This window comes from Agelaius tricolor, unplaced genomic scaffold, assembly GCF_023055355.1.
Source record: "Agelaius tricolor isolate 1412-34295 unplaced genomic scaffold, bAgeTri1.0.p SCAF_35, whole genome shotgun sequence".
Classification (NCBI taxonomy): domain Eukaryota; kingdom Metazoa; phylum Chordata; class Aves; order Passeriformes; family Icteridae; genus Agelaius; species Agelaius tricolor.
In genome coordinates, this window is record NW_027269295.1 from 3,488,922 (window position 1) to 3,506,053 (window position 17,132).

Here is a 17,132-nt window from a genome sequence, read left to right on the forward strand (position 1 = left end):
TCCTTAAAAGGCCTTATACAGAAAGAGAGGGCTCCATTTTTTAGTTTGTTAGAGTGAAGTGCTGTAGAACTCAGGGTTTGTGAGACTGAAACATAGATAAGGACTAACAGACATCTGAGTCCAAACAAGAAATTCCATCTTGTGCATTTAATCCCAACCTTAGCAATAAAGAACCGAAGATTCCACATCTTCCCCCTCCATGTGGGGCTGGAGGTGACTCAGGGCTGCAGAGCCCAGCTCCTGGTGGCTGTGGCTTCCAGGTACTGCTGGGGTGAGGAGCCAAACCCTCTGGGGATCTCGGGTTCTGATCCCATCCTTCCTGCAGGCACTAAAGCAGGAGGCTGAAGGAAGGATCAAACGTGTGGTGGCTGCTTGGTGTGGCAGCAGCATCCCCCTGCAGCTGGGGCTGCTCTCCCTGGCCTGCTCAGGGCACAGCTGGCTGGGGAGCAGCTGGGGCATGCTAAGGACAGGCACTGTCACAAATCTGATGTCTCAGACAGGAAAAATGCTCTTCTCTGGCTCTGAAACTGCTCACAGAGAGGTGCTTCAGTGGAGAGGAAGAGGGGTGCCAACAGGAAGCTGGCTGAGGCAACAGAGAAACATTTTCTGCTCATGATCTCAGCCTCTGGAGATAAGGGTGGAATTCTGACAGCCCCCAGAGCATCCTGCCTTGGCCCCATGTCAGTCCTGCAGCTCGGGGAGGGGAGGGAGGGCCCTGCCTGGCTGATGCTCCTGCCAGGGCTACAAAAGGTGGTTTGGGCTGGAGGGATGGGGCAGTGCCATGGATCCCCTCTGGACAGGAGGTGCTGGAGTGCTCAGGCTGCAGAAGATGCTGTTTGTGGAAGGTCAGCTCCTGTAATGAGCTCTGGCCATGGTGTTGGGGCCATCAGAAGTGACCTGAGCCTCCAGACAGGGAAGGAGCTCTCAGGTGTGGCTGGCAGCAGGCTGTGCATGCCCCAGGGTACGGGGTGGTTCACTCCTTATGGCACAAGGTGCCTGTTCAGGAGCTCCACCTGATACCTCAGGTTTAGCTTTTTTATTTTTCAGATTCTGTGCTGCTTTAGTGTGTGGGTCTGGGTTCACATCAGGGGATGCTGAGCTCTGTGCACAGAGCAAGGAGACAAAACAATTCCTGCTCCAGCTGGGCACCAAGGACAAATGATCCAAATCTCAGCCCAAGAGCACAAACACCGTGGGCTGGAGAGAGAAAAACAAGGATGGGACTGGATGGGCTAAAGCTGGAATGGGACAATGAACTGCAAGATGCAAATGGAGCAGAACTGATCACAGTGAGAGACCCCGTGCCCGGCCGTGCATTTTGGGACCATTTTGGTTCATCTTGGGTGCAGCCCTGGCTGGGCTCTTGTGCTGCCCATTGAGGAGCTCCTTTTAATAAATCCCTATTTTATTCTTTAGCTCTGTCCAGCCTCTGTTCTAGGCCAGCCTTCTCAGGACATCACACCCTCTGGAATCCCTCCGTGGCGCAGCGCGGGGGCTCGGCAGTGCCAGGGTCAGTGCACCAGGGTTTGGGTCACTCAGGAGTGGCAGCAAGTGCCTTTTTTGTGGCAAGGATTTGCATAGTGGAGACTGAGCATCTGGATTGTTGGGGTGAGTGACTGGGGGGGGTTCTGGATGGGGCCCAGGGCTCCGCTGCCAGCTCCGTTACACCGAGCGCACCACGTTCCACGGACAATGCTGCCTTTCACCAGACCCACAGAATAGGCTTTGTGCCTCCTGTGTGAGCCCTCTTTCTCTCCAGAAAGGCTTCCTCAGAGGCTGCAGGCACTGCTCCGTGACTTGGGATGGTTTTCACCTGTGCCAGGAGTGATTTCACGCTGCCTTTTGCCAGGCTGGGCTGGTTGGTGGTGCCAGGTGCTTTGCTCTTCCCTTGCTGGCAGCTGGAGAAGCCCATGAGAGGAAGGAGTTGCATTGGGACCTCTTGGTGCCTGGAGAGAGTTGTGTGTAATCATGGAGTAGCATAGAGTGGTAGTTTTTATACCTGGGCTTTATTTAAATGAACCCATTGCTAATTTTCCTGCTGCTCTGCTCTAGAGCGCAGCTTGGCAGAAAGGGAGGTGCTGGGTCTAGAATTATTTTATTCATAGAATCAAAAAATATTCTGAGGTGGGACACACAATGTTCATCAAGTCCAACTCCTGGCCCTGCACAGGACAGCCCCAAAATCCCCCCTGTGCCTGAGAACATTGTCCAAACTCTTCTTGAGCTCTGGCTGGGTTGAGGCCATGACCATGCCCTGGGGACCCTGTTTGTGCCCCACCACCCTCTGGATGAAAACTCTTTTCCTAATACCCAACCTAAGCCTCCCCTGGCACAGTTTTTGCTGTTTCCTTGAGTCCTCTCACTGCTCACCAGAGATAAAAGATCAGTGCCTGCCCCTTGTCCCTTACAAAGATTTTAAAGGACAACCCAACAGGATATTGGCACTTATTGATTCCATATCTTGTTTCTGTGCTGGGGATCTCAGATGGATTCTGGGCCATGGGGACTTCTGAGAACCTTTCATCATCAAATGCCTTGAAATGGTTTTTAGAGAGAGTCTGGGGGGCAGAAGGGGAGCACACAAGAAATTTAATCTTGGAGTTGACTGGCCCCTCAGAGACTGAGCTCTCTCTTCCATCTCCAAGTCAGAAAGAACAACCATGGTCCCAAAAGCAGCTACACGAGTGGTTGGAGGGTCATCCTGTAAAATCCAGATGGAATTATACTGAAGTTTGTAAAGGCACTTCTGCAAACTCCAGTGAAAGCTGATCTGCAGCATTAGGCACTCAAATATGTCCCAAGTTTGGCTGAAGTTCTCTTCCAACTTCCCTGCTGCGGCCACTATTAAATATAATTGCAAGATACAAGGAAAAACACCAAAGAATGTTATTAGTTTATGAGGCTGGGTTGCCTTGGCTACTTCTGAGGTAGAATTAATAGGAGAAAACCCTCAATTCTATGAGGCCAGGGCTTCATTGTAGTCTCAAATTGTAATTTCCCTTCTCTCCAGTTTAAGGACAGCGGACATTATCTCAGGAATCTATAGATAGTGTCTGAGTCATTCTTTAAAGTACAGCTAAAATGTAAAAACATTAAATAACATATCCCTGCAGCTCCTCTGACCAGGGGAAGTGTTTGACACCTCATTTTACAGGCAGGGAAGGGTATGTGGAGGAGGAAAACTACGTGCAGGGAGTCATGTTGGAGTGCTGATGGTGGCTGAGCAGCTCTGACTCCTCTGCTTGCAGCTGGCTCTGCCCCATGGCTGAGCTGGTCCTCCCACCTCAGCATCTGCCCAGGGCAGCATCAGCTCACAGGAGCAGAGAATCGAGATGTGGCTGGGCTTGGGGACAAAGATAAATGTGCATTTATGGTGTCCCAGAGGAGAAACTGCCATTCTGAGCTCAGGGTTGTGGTGTAGGGAGCTGCTGAACCTCACTTGGGAGTTTGGGCTTTCTGACTTTCAGGCAATTCTGTGCAGCATCAGAGCACCCCAGGGGCATCACTGTGTGAGCTGAGTGGTGCTCAGGGTGTGTTCAGGCTGCTGCTGCCCTGGGGCTGCTCAGGTGGGAGGGCTCTGGCAGTGTTTGCAGCCTGAAGCACATTTAGAATGTATTTATCTGTGTGGAGGGAAGAGTGGCCATTGTCTGCTTGATCCTGGTACTCCTCCAAGGCAGCCTGTTCTTGAACGAGTGGCCAGGCAGTTTGTGGATCTTTACCCTGAATTTTCATCTGAGTTTCTGGCTGGGAAGGGATTCAGTGACCAGGGGCCCTTGGCTGCCCCTTGGCCTGGAGCTGGCTCCTTCACCCAGGTGTTACCTGGCTGTGGTGGGGCACCTCTGATGGGGAGGAAGGAAAAGGACACTTTGGGGTGAAACTGGGACTTGCACCCAAGGAAAAGCCCAGGCTGAGCTTTTCCCTCTGCAGCATCTGCAGAGTCAGACGCTGCTCTCAGACCCAAAGGCTGCCCTGCTTCTGCTGCAGTTCTCACTGGGGCTGGGTGTTCCAAAGTGTCTGGGGCTGCTCTGGGTGTCCTGACCCCGTGGGTCCCCCCGTGGGTCACCCAGGCTCAGGAGAGCCCTTAACCCCTGCCCTTTGTGGTCTGCTGCCCTTCAGCCACTGAGCTGCTGCCTCTTTGTTCTGGGCTTGTCTCCCTTGCACGTCCCCACCCCTCTCTGGGAAAAATCAACATTTGCCTTGCAGAGCCTGGCCAACAGAAGGGGTCTGTATTCCATCCCAATGGCAGCCCCAGGCTTGCAGGGCTCCCTTGATAAATCCAGTGGTGTTTGTTGCCAGGGGGACCCTCTGAAACACAATTTTGGGAGTTTTGTGTGTGTGAAATGAGCAGGGAAGCTGTGAGCAGTCACTGGGGCTGAGAGAAAAAAAAAAAAAGTGATTGCATTGAGGTTATAGGAAGATGGCAAGAAATTGATTTAAGCTCTAAGTAAGGATGATTTTTTAAATTTTATTTTGTTTTTAACCTGAAGTACCACGTTGCTGCTTTGTGTGCTGGAGCTGCACATGGTGCAGAGCAGAGCAGAGGGGCAGACACTGGGCTGGGGGGTTTGCTGCAGGACTTTGCAGCATTGCAGGCCTGGGGGAGTGGGGAGCAGAGCTGTGGGGTGCCTCAGGGGTATTTGATCCATATGGAAATACCACACTGGAGTTTTAAAATTCCTTTCCCCTCCTTCAAATCTGCCCGTGGTTTTCTCCAGCTAATCCATGGCCATTGCCACATGAACCTGAGGGAGGGAGGTGAGGGAAGCTGTGAGTGTTGGGGGGTTTTGGAGGGTGAAGGATGAGCACTGATTATTTGTTTTCCCTTTGTTTCCATAGTGCTCTGAGTGCTGAGCCTTATCCCTTGTCCACTCAGGCTCCTGGGGACACTTGTATTATTAGTGTTAATCAATCAACATGTTTCTAGCTTGCTGGAGCTCTTGTGGCAGCTGGTTAATGTAAGAGTTTGACGATTAAAGTGAGAGTTATTTCCTTCTTTAGCAAGGCTGCAGCTTGGATGGGTTCAGATGCTTTCCCTCCTTCCCACCTCTGCTGGGATGCTGCAGGTCCTGCAGATGGGACCAGGTCCAAGCTGCTCTTGCCATGACTTTAAAAGCTCAAAACCTCCTCATTTAGTGAAAATGCCACGAGGTACCTGTTCATTGAGTCCAGTTCTTGGGTCTTGCTTCTCTCTGTTGGATTTTGGCAGATAAGGACTTGTGAGCAAGCGAGGAGGGTGGTGAAGACAGAGAAAATTGAGAGGGAGGAGATCTCTGGGAATCTGGTTGGCATCAGCAGTGAACTCCAAGCAGTGAACCTGGAGGGATTTTAGACCTGATGGTGGCTACCAGGCCCATCCCCAACCAGCAGAGCTTCAGGAGAGCCGTTTTTATTCCCACACAAACCCTTTCCCCTTGCCTCCTGCTGCTGAGTGAAAGAATCCCCCAAGCCAGCAGAGCTGACAGCACGTATAAAAGACTCATTTTTGCAGTCTCTTCCCAATTTGTGTGGACATTGGTGGTGTGAATATTCATCTGCACAAGTCATCTGCTGTGGTGACGTGGCACCTTCACCACTGCCCAGATTACTGGAACTCTCCAACCAGAAAGATCACAGATGATGACTAACACACTTTATTATGTATGAAAAACTGCTTGTGCTAATCTTTTTCTTGGTGCTTTCATGATTGTCCAGCCTATCTCTGAATGAGTATCAGCTGTGAGGAATTTGTGGTCAGTAAAGAACAGATGATCAGGAGGGGTGGTGAAATGATCTTGTTATTTCTATGAAGTGAATATCTGAAGACTGAGCTTACTCACCTCAGAATAAACTCATGGGGAGAAGGGGGAGTCTCTGTGTTGTTTGAAGGCCATTTTAGCTCTTGAACAACTTGCCAAAGCACTTGAAATCACTCCAATGTTTAAGTCTTGACACTGAAATTGGATTTCTCCAAAAAGCCAAGACTTATTTCAAGCACGAGCTTGAATCCACTGACCAGACAGAAGTGTGTGCTCTGGGGTTTTGGGGTCAGCCAAGGCAATTTTCTGGCCTTAAGCTTTATGGATGCAAAAATTGATTTCCTGAGAATTACTGCAGTTTAATTTGAGTTAACAACTTGAATCAAAGACTACATTTGAGCCGAGGCTGAAGTGCTGTGTCTCCTGTCACCCTCTCCCACCATGTGCAGGACTGGCCCTTCTCCCTGACAGCTCCTTGCTGTGGCCAGAGCACTGCTGGCCCTGGGGAAGCCTTTCTAACCCCCCAAAACCTGAGGCCCGAGTTCTTGCTGCCTCTTATCATCAGCACAAGCTTTTGGAACATTTTTTTAGTGTTAGGCTGCTTTTGGCACCTGCTGAAGTAAAGTGTTGTGGTAGGAATACATGCATCTTGCTAATGCCAGTTTTCCTGTGGTTTCCATTTGAGGGTGGTTTCCTTGAGGGTGATTTTGACTCAGGCTGGGCTCTTTTTAAATGTGAACTCGTGGCTCTGTGTGCTGGTGAGCAGGGCTGTGTGGCTCCAGCTCCCATTGGAGGGAAATTGGGGGTGTTTTAGGCTGTCTGTGCTCAGCCTTGGACCTGGACACAGCTTGTTGGTGCATCTAGGCTGTGTTGGAGAAGGTAGTGGAGCACTTCTGAGTCTGCAACCAATGCTCTTTGGCCTCAGCATCCCTCCCTCCATCCCTCCAGCATCTCCACCCCACCAGCATCTCTCCATCCTGGTGAAATCTCATTTTGCTGCCAGAGATATTTGATCCAGAATGAAACCATGCACTAGGGTTTAAGGTTTTTTTTTATTTTTCTAGCTGTGCTCAGCTCCTTTGTAAAGAGTTTCTGTTACACAGAATCTGGAAAAGTGTCTTTTATTCTTCAGTGCGTGTTTCTGATTAGTATTGGAAATGAACATGAATTTTTTCCCTTTTTTTTTTTTTTTAAACTGTATTCCTTTTGAGGTTAATGTTGCAAGTGGATTTCAAGCTAATGGAAGAGAAGCTGTAATTGTGTGGCTCACTGGACTCAGAGCCATAGAGATTCTTCTTCCTTTGCTGATCTGCACCCAGATGTCCCTCCCTTGCAGCCCCTGTGTCCCCAGCTGTCTCCAGTGACCCCTCCATGTGCAGGCTGTGCCTCCAGAGGGGATGTCCTGTGCCAGCACTGCAGCTCTGCAGCTCAGCCTGCAGCACTGGAGGAGCCATGGAGGCAGTGACTATGCACTGTGGATCAACCCATGGGTGGGATTTCCTCCTGTCAGCAGCTCCAGACCTTCCCCAGTCACTCTTTTTTATCCCTGGAGCTTTTAGAGCCTGTCTGGGTGAGCTGCAGCTGTCAGTGAAGGTAATTCCCTGCCCACTCTCTGGATGGCACCGTGCCATGGGTACAGCAAGAGGGATTGCCCACCCTGAGAGGTCTGGGAGTGTTGAGATGGACCTGCACAATGGACAAAGAGGGGAGAACCCTGTCCCAGCAGTCTGCACTGGCACTGGGCAGGGCAGTGACAGCCTTGCTGTCCCCTATGTGCTCCTAGGTGACACAGGAGGGCCTGGGGGGATGGCAGAGGGCAGGATGGGGTGGAGGAGATGGGGCTGGGGGTGTGCAGTGCACAGGGGCTGCAGGTCCTGCCCTGGGGCAGTCAGCCCTGCCAGCCTGTGCTCCAAAAGCTGCTGCTGGTGGGGAGGTGCTGTGACCCCTCTGAAGGGTTGTTCTGCTGAGGAGCCCCTGTTGGAACTCAGTGCATCCCTCTGGGTGTCCAGAGCTGCTGGGACCCCTGCCAGAGGGCTCAGAGACCCTGGCACACAGCCCAGAACACCTGGGGATTTGATTTTGACCCCTGGAGCAAATTACCAGCTTTGTATGAGGGCATGAAAGTCACAGAAGTTTAAATAATGTAATAATAAAATGATCACCGGGTGAAAAGGTAGATTTTGGGATTTTTAGAATGGGAGTTTTGGGGACAAGATGGAGGGACTTGGGTGTGTCCAGTCCTTCTTCTTCTTCTTCTCTACCTCTATTTTCTGCTGTGATGCTGGCACTTTGGAACTGGTTTGGAATAGAAGTTCACTGTCTAACATAGGTGATAGGTATTGGGAAGTAATTGTAAATATGTTGTACGTAGTTTGTAGTATAAAAAGACAACACCACCCTGAGGGCGGTCAGAGTGACACTGCCTGCCCTGCTGAGTGCACCTCGGCTGGGCAGGGAGAAAAATTTTATAGATGAGAAATAATAAACAACTTTAAGAATGAAAACTGAAGAACTCCAGCTTGTTCTTTGGACACGCGGGCCGAAACAGAGCCTTTCACAATCTCAGGGCTGCAATTAACAACCAAACTCCCGAGAAGGCCTCAGCACCCCAGAGCTGGAACCTTCCCGAGGTGGCTCTGTGATTTTCCTGGAGCTGTACACCCCAGGAAGCCAGGAGGGCTGTGGGTATGTCCAGAGCAGCTCTGTTCCTGGATGGAGACACCTCCAGTGCTGTGTGGACACCCTGCAGTGCTGTGCTGGTGGAGAAAGAAGCTGAATTATCCGACCTCAGACCCTGCAGCCAATACATGTAACAGAAGCAAGGGCCACACTGATGAGCTGGTGCCTCTTTGCTGACTCCAGCACAGCGTGGGATGGCTCCTGCTGCTTTGGCCCATCCCTTCCCATCACCACCTTTGTTTGGCTTGGGTTCTTTTGTTTGTTTGGTTTGGGTTTTTACTGGACTGTGTAGAGAGAGCGAGTTCCTGAGCCGCATCCCGCATTGTTTGTCCTCTCTGCGTGGTTTCTGTTGATAATGGGAACTGCTCACTTGTCCTCTTGGGTTTTATATCAGCATGGATGGCTTACAGTGAGGAGAAAATCAATCTCACGTGGGCTCTCTTCACTGGTACAATGTATGATGGGTTTTCTCCTTCAGCCAGGTCTATGAGCTCTCAGAGAATCCATCACACCTGAGATAGCCCAGCTACCCCAAATGGCATAAAATCAGCAGGATGGCTTCTGAGGCAGTGTTGGAAACAGAAAGGTTTTAATAAAAGGCAAAATAACAAAGGTCTTACAGAGAAAAACCGAGCCAGGGGCAAGAGGTTCTTGCTCCTGCTAAAAACACCCTACAAAAGTGATTATTTCCTTTGTTCTCTTCTTTTTCTACAGAATTGCTCAGGCAGGACTTTATGGCCTCTCTCCAGTTGGGTAGCTCTAGGTTTGAGGTGAAGTCCCAAAGGTCCTATGAGGTGTCTTTTTACCAAATTGAGGAGAGGAACTTCTGGGCTTTTTGCCTTTTTAAGGAGACAAAGGATGATTTGGTGACTCTGTCAACAGGGGGCACATTCCTACACATGTACCCAGAAGGTTTGGAGTGTATCATCCAAAAACTGGTGTGTTCTGGAGAATGCATGCACTGACTTTGTTGGAGATGAACATCTCTGGCAATTCCCTGGTTAGCTCTAGGTGCAGATTCAGCCATCTCAGCTAGAAAAGTCCCAGTGGAGATTTCTCCAGACAACCTGGATTCCATCCCCTGCAGTAGGGTGAGCACCCAGAAGGAGCTCCCATTTCAGTACTGGGATGCTCTACTGGGATGCTTTTATTTGTGGGGTGCCCCGTGGCAGGAAGGAATGATGAATCTGACTCCATGTTCTCAGAAGGCAAACTTATTATTTTATGATACTCTATTACATTAAAGAACACTAAACTATATTAAGGAATACAGAAAGAATACTTACTGAATGCTAAAAAAGATAATAATGAAAACTTGTGACTCTTTCCAGAGTCCTGACACAGCTTGGCCTTGATTGGCCAAAGAGTGAAAACAACTCACAGCAGAATCCAATGAAACAATCACCTGTGGGTAAACAATCTCCAAACACATTCCACACATGAGCACAACACAGGAGAAGCAAATGAGATCAGAATTGTTTTTCTTTTCCTCTGAGGCTTCTCAGCTTCCCAGGAGAAAAATCCTGGGCGAAGGGATTTTTCCAGAGAATGTGAATGCTGCACTTTGCACCCATTGTGTTACATCAGCAGCTGCAAGAAGCACAGAACAGTAGAAAACCTGGTCCAATATTGTCTGGAGGGAGCAATTAAAAAGTGAGCCTGGCACTGACACAGTCATAGGGGCCATTCTGGGCTTTGCCAGTCGTGAAGGAGACCCCAGAGAAGCCCAGAGGTTTTGGGTGCTGCTGCCTTTCTGCTGGGCCATATGGCCCCAGCCCGTGGATCTGGAGGGAATTAGTCATTGATTATAAAAAATGGGGAAAACACTTGCTCAGAGTGAGCCAAGGTGGGGCTGAGCTGGGCTTTGTTTGCTGAGGCACATCGGCGGCACTGAACGAGCCACTCTTGGCCTGACTGATTTTTAACTGTTGGGTTCTTCCCTTCTGGATCCCTCCTGGTGGGAACAAGGGGGAGAATTCCCAATTTCAGCTAAATAAAACACATTGCACCGTGGCTCCCAGTCCAGTGTGCTCCAGGGCCTTTCCAGCGTGGCTGGAGGGCGTTTGCAGGGCACTGAGGGAGGGCTCACAGACACTCTGTCTGCACTGGAAATGTTTCATTTTCATTTCCAGCTCCAACCTGGGGCTCAAACTGCTGCTCCCAGGCTATAAATAGAGGTAACCCCAGAACAGGCTCAGCAGCTGATGCTCTCTGCTCCTGCCCCCTCCCTGGCTTCTTGGCAGTGTGTTCACAGCAGCATATTTTTAGCTGTTTCTTGCTTGTTATTTATTCTATTTTTTTGCCAGGCTGCCAGCTTTTCCTGCTGTTTATCTGCTTTCCAGGACTGTGTCTGGATCCTCCCTCTGGAGGGGCATGGGGCATCACAGATAGCAAGCTTGGCTCAGGTTCTGCAGCTCTCCCTCCTCTCTCTAGATTTGCTGTGTAGGTATTGGGCTGCCTGGATGAATTTCATGTTTACTCCTCATTTTCCCTTTGTCTGAGAGAGGATAAACAGCATTATTATGTATTATTAATGTTGTTAACAGGCAGTGAAGCAACAGCTGTCAGAAAAACCTCCTCTAATGCTGCCTCCAACACAGAACAAATCAACTCAGCTCGTTGAGAAAAGGGTGAGAATGGTAATTCCAGCTCCCCAGAGAAAACCTGGGAGTCAGGGCACCCAAACAAACCCTCAGAAAGGATAAAAACCACAGGCTCAGCCAGGGCATGGATGCTCTGATGGCTGTGCTGGATGCTCCAAGTCCTGTGTGTGTTTTTCCACTGCTGAAGTGGTTGCTGAAGGGAATAAAGCTGATTTCCTAGATGTGATCCTGTCCAAGCTTGTGAGCTCCTCGCTCAGCTTCCGTCCTGCCCCGCCGCAGACTGAATGAGGCTTTGAACATGAAAGGCTGTTCTAACCAGCTCAGCATGGCTGCAGATCTGCATTCCTCAGCCTGCCACCCAGCAGGGCTGCTTTTCTCTGCTTTTTGAGCCATTCTGAGAGCTGGATTTCAACACTGCACCTTGCCTGCACACGGGGAACTCAGAGGTGTGGTGTCTCTGCACAGAGCAGAGCTGGGATATGAGTGCTCCTGCAGCCTGGCTCAAGAAAAGCTGTTTAAAAATCTGTTCAGCAGAGGAAATAGGGCTTTTCATTCTTTCTAGAGTCCAAAAAACCAGTAGGCATTTAGAGAGGAGAAAATAATTTAAATAGTGCACACAGGGAACTCAGAGGTGTTGTCTCTCTGCATGGAGCAGAGCTGGGATGTGACTGCTCTTGCAGCCTGGCTCAAGAAGAGCTGTTTAAAAATCTATTTCAGTAAATGAAATAGGGCTTTTCATTCTTTGCTTTGCATCCAAAAAACCAGTAGGCATTTAGAGTGGAAAAAATAATGTTAAAAAATTTTCAGGGACTGAGAATCAGTGCACACAGGGAACTCAGAGGTGCCGTCTCTCTGCATGAAGCAGAGCTGGGATGTGAGGATGTGAGTGCTCTTGCAGCCTGGCTCAAGAAGAGCTGTTTAAAAATCTATTTCAGCAAATTCAATTGGGTTTTTTCATTCTTTGCTAGCATCCAGAAAAGTAGTAGGCATTTAGAGTGGAAAAAATAATTTTAAAAAATTTTCAGGGACTGAGTGCACACAGGGAACTCAGAGGTGCCGTCTCTCTGCACAGAGCAGAGCTGGGATGTGACTGCTCTTGCAGCCTGGCTCAAGAAAAGTTGTTTAAACATCTATTTCAGCAAATTCAATAGGGTTTTTTCATTCTTTGCTAGCATCCAAAAAAACAATAGGCATTTAGAGAGGAGAAAATAATTTGAAAATCTGGGAATTAGTGCACACAGGGAACTCAGAGGTGTTGTCTCTCTGCATGGAGCAGAGCTGGGATGTGAGTGCTCTTGCAGCCTGGCTCAAGAAAAGCTGTTTAAAAATCTGTTCAGCAGAGGAAATAGGGCTTTTCATTCTTTCTAGAGTCCAAAAAAGCAGTAGGCATTTAGAGAGGAGAAAAGAATTAAGAAAAAAAGATTCAGGGACTGGGTTTAATAGCAAAAATATGTTTAACATTTAAAAAGCACAAGTTCCCAGAAGCTTCAGCCCTTGTGCTGCTGTCAGTGATGCAAAGTGAGGCTGGCTGAAGGGTGTAGCACCAACCTGCCCAGCTGCAGTGCAGGTAAAGCTCCTGAGCAGACAGGCTGGGTGCTCCTGTGTGGGGTGCACAGTCCTGGCTCTGGTTCTGGCTCTTTGGGGGCAGGCAAGGGCCCGTTCTGAGCAGGGGATGGCTCTGGGTGGTGCTGCCCATGGGCTCTCCCTGTGTCTCCCTTTCCCAGGAGCAGCCCTGTGGTTCAGCCACATCACGTTGTAGGCACAGAGGCTTTTTGTGTTGGAAAAGGAAAGGGGCAGAGCAAACACACATGTGCATATATATATATATATATAGATATATCTATATAAATTTATATACACAAGCACAGGCTTCTGAGCATGAAATGCTTTTTCCATCTCCAGCTGCCAGGCAGCTCAGTTCTTTTCCCTTCCCTCCCTCTATCCCAGGCCTTACTGGTATGAAAGTTTTCCTGCCTTTTTTTCTATATATTTTTTCTATATATATCTATTTAATTTTTATATATATATCTATTTTTATATATATATCTATTTAATTTTTAATATATTTTTTTCCTTGTATCATTCACTCTTCTAGCTGACAAGGTTTGTAGGGTTGTGACTCCATTACAAACCACAGTTTAGAGCTGTTCTGCATCTTAAATTCCTGCTGTTTTAATCCCTTTGCTTCTCGTCCAACAGATCCGGTAGATGGTGAGAAGACAATTTAAATAATTTAATTGAATGACATCACCACCCTCAAATCCTGGGGGTTTCTTACCTGTTTGCAGGTAGAAACCCTGAGCCAAGGTTTTTGTGAGCTGAGGCAGGGCTGGGAATGAGCTGAGGAGCTCCTGTGGCTTGGCAGCTCCAGCTTCTGCTGCCCGAGGTGATGGACCCTGGAGCTGGTGTCCACCCTGGACCCCATCCTGGACCCCATCCTGCTCCTCCAGCAGGACCCCCAGGGGCTGGGGAGCCCCCAGACCTCCTGGGAATGTCCGTGCCAGGACATCAGAACCCTTGGGGGGGGTTCCAAGATACAGCATCCCACCTGAGGCGCTTCACTGCATTTATTGTGGCCACTTTTATTGAGGTAAAAAAACAGAAACTGAGGCACAAATCCATGGGCAGTTTCAAGTGGCTGTGTTTTAACTAATGGGGATTTTAAGGAGAATTCAGGTTCTTCCTGAATGGCAAGTGAGTGCTGTAGCAATCATTGTTTTACAGGCAGCTGGGATGGCAGAGAAATGAAATGAGCTGATGATGGATTAATTAATTAATTTAAAAAGTTGATGATGATCTGGAGCTACCAGACCTTCTGGGAATGTCCATCCCAGGACATCAGAACATTTGGGGGGAATTCAGGATCCAGCATCCCACTTGAGATGCTTCACTGCATTTATTGCATTTACCACTTCTTTTGAGGTAAAATACCAGAAAGTGAGGCATAAGTCCATGGTTGTGTTTTAACTAATGGGGATTTTAAGGACAATTCTTGTCTTGCTGAGTGGGAAGTGAGTGCTGTGGCAATCATTGTTTTACAAATAGGCAGCTGGAATGGCAGAGGAATGAACCAAGTTGATCATAGATTAGAAATGTTGTTGTTGTCAGCAGGTGCCATGGCTTGCCTGGAGTCTGGGAGGCAGGCAGGCACCTGGGAATTCCTGAGGACTCTCTGAAATTGGTGTGAAGAGAAGGTGTGGCCCCTGTTCCCCTGCTCAGACCCCACAGCAGGGCTCACACTCTCAGACCCAGAGAAATAACGTGCAACTCTCCCTGGATCTGAGAGATGATTGTACAAAGCAGATTCCTGTGCCTTGCCAGACGTAGAGGGGTAGCAGGGAGGTGACTCCACACCCCACACTCACGTGGGCTACTCATTCCAACTTTGTTCTTGCTTTAGGAATCACCCGGACCTCCAGCGGGAGACTTCGGAGGCTCAGCGACCAGACAAGCCCGAGTAAGTGTGTGAATTTCTCCCTTTGAAACCTCCTCATCCAATTTTTAAAAAAAAAGGAAAAATAGGGAACAGGAAAACAGGGAATGCAGGAGGTGACACTCAGAAATCTCATTTTCTGCCGTACTTTGAAAGGCAAAGTTTGCTGCTGATGAATGAAGAGCTCTCTGAGCTGGAGAAAGCAAGCAGTACATGTGAAAAAAACAGTGAGGTGTATATATACATTTTTTAAAATATATTTTTCAAAGCCCCAACAAACCATGAAGAGAGAGAATATAAAATCCTTACTGTATAATGGATCCAGAGACAATAATTACAAACCCAACTCAACACAGGGCAACAGGAAGCAGGAATGGCCTGTGGTTGAAATCCACTTTAGTCATTAGTAGCTCTTTTGGACTCTCCTTAGCTGTTATTTTTTATTGGATGTGCAGATTTATGGATTATAAGTGCTTGTGGCTAAATTTGCAGCCCTAATTGCAGCTTAATGTTTTGGAAGCTGCTTCTGCTTCAGAAGGAAGCAGGTGGGAGGGTTTGTTTTTCTTGCAGAAGGTGTTTCCCAGCCTCAGGAAAGCAGCAGCAGCAGAATTCCCAGTGCTTGGGAGTACCTGAGGCTGTGTGCTCTGTTTGTTTGTGTGTGCCACGTGCTGGGGCTGCCCCTGGGGCTTGTCTGCAAGTGAAAAAGTCACTGTTCTCATCTAGAATGCTCCAAGGGAAGCTGAAGCAGCCCAGATCTGGGCTTTTCCTGCTGGTAGCCCCTTTTGCTGGCTGTATCAGCCCCTGTGATGAGCCTGTGCTGCTCCCTGGTTCAGATTCCTGTGGGGAGCAGTGTGTCTCCACATCAAGGTGCTTTCTGCATCCCAGACATTATTCTTCATTAGCAGGTGCTTTGGTGCCACTGAGAAGTTCCTTTGTGTTTCCTTCTCTGATACCACCCAATCCTGTGGTAATGACAATTCGACCTGTACATTTCAACAAGATGGGCACAGATAATTCTTGTCCTATTTGGTTTTTCCCTTGAGAAGTCATTGATGTTCCTATTTCGTAGCTGGGAAAAATGGAGCAGCAGAGAACCTGAAAGCTGTGCCCTGAGCAGTGCCTGTGAGAATCCTGGAATGGTTTGGGTTGGAAGGGACAATTGAATTTGCAGGGAGCCCCAAGGAAGGAAGGAATGATGAATCTTGACTCCATGTTCTCAGAAGGCAAATTTATTATTTTATGATACTCTATTACATTAAAGAATACTATACTAAACTATACTAAAGAATACAGCAAGGATACTTACTGAATGCTAAAAAAGATAATAATGAAAACTCGTGACTCTTTCCAGAGTCCTGACACAGCTTGGCCTGATTGGGCAAAGAGTGAAAACAACTCACAGCAGAATCCAATGGAACAATCACCTGTGGGTAAACAATCTCCAAACACATTCCACATGAGCACAACACAGGAGAAGCAAATGAGACAAGAATTGTTTTCATTTTTCTCTGAGGCTTCTCAGCTTCCCAGGAGAAAACTCCTGGGCAAAGGGATTTTCTCAGAGGATGTGAATGCAACAAGGGACCTTAAGGACCATCTAATTCCAGCCTCATTTTCTCTTCTCCCTGCCCCCCAAACCCCACTCACCTCCTCAGCACCCGTAGTTCAGCTTTCATCCTCTCCTGTCCCCTTGGTCTCTCTGCCACCCAGTTGCTCCCTCCAGGCTGGATTTGCTGTTTCAATCCATCTTCTCAGCCCTCACATCCTGCCTCAGCTCCCAGATGGGCTTATCAAAACAGAGCTTTCCAGCTCTTCCCTCGGCGTGGGTGGCAGCACAAAGCCACCCTGGGGGTGTCTTCCTGGAGCAGTGACTTCAGTGCTTTGCTGGAAGCAGCCACCAGCACGTGTGGGATGGGGATTAGTCATGGATGGCTGCTTGAACGTGCACTAGGACACCCTGGGAGCTGGGACACTGCCTGCCTGGCCCTCCTGAGCACAGGGACAGATATTTGTGGCACAGGAGGGGTTGGCAGGGGCTGTGGCACTGCCCTGCTGCTGGCATCTGGAGCTGCACAGCCCTGCGCCATCACCATCGTCAGTGGGAGGATGGAATTATGGTCAGAGCAACCCAAACTGGTGTTAAGTGGCAGCAAAAATGCATTGAGTGATGGTTATTGGGGAGTTTTGGTGTGTAGTGTGACACAAACTGTTGTGTTCATGACAGCAAGGCCGGGAGGGCTGAGCTGAATTTTAGAACTGATGCTTCCAAACTCGGCCAGCAGCACAGAGCTGGCAGTTTGGAGTGCAGAGTGTGTTTATCTTGTGCACATGCACAAACAAAGCTGCTGCCTCAGCCCTGGCACTGCCTGCTCTCATGTGCAGACAGGACAGAAGGGGGAATTGGTGCAGCTCCAAAGGGAACTGGGGTGTAGGGAATCCACATTGACAGACACAGCACATTTGTTCAAGCTTGTTTTCCTTCGACTCTAATTATATACTTTTCCACTTTTCTGGTGAGAGACCTTGTAAATTTAAATTTTTTTTTTTCAAGTTGAAAAATCAAATGAGCAGTTCAGTCCTTCAGTTTACATTGCAGTAAATATTTATTACTCCATATAACTGCAGCTCAATTTCCCCTTGTTCCAGGTCCAAATTTTCCCCTCTGCACATCTGGCCTTGCAC

At 48.7% G+C, this 17,132-nt stretch overlaps 1 protein-coding gene across 1 annotated transcript in view; it reads left to right on the forward strand.

Annotated features, from left to right (window-relative positions):
• Window positions 1-17,132, forward strand: part of SEPTIN9 (septin 9) — a 165,142-nt gene that overhangs the window by 15,870 nt on the left and 132,140 nt on the right. Inside the window, exon 2 of the mRNA XM_071452605.1 lies at window positions 14,418-14,474. Coding sequence (XP_071308706.1) covers window positions 14,418-14,474 — 57 coding nt within the window. The remainder of the gene's footprint in view (window positions 1-14,417; window positions 14,475-17,132) is intronic.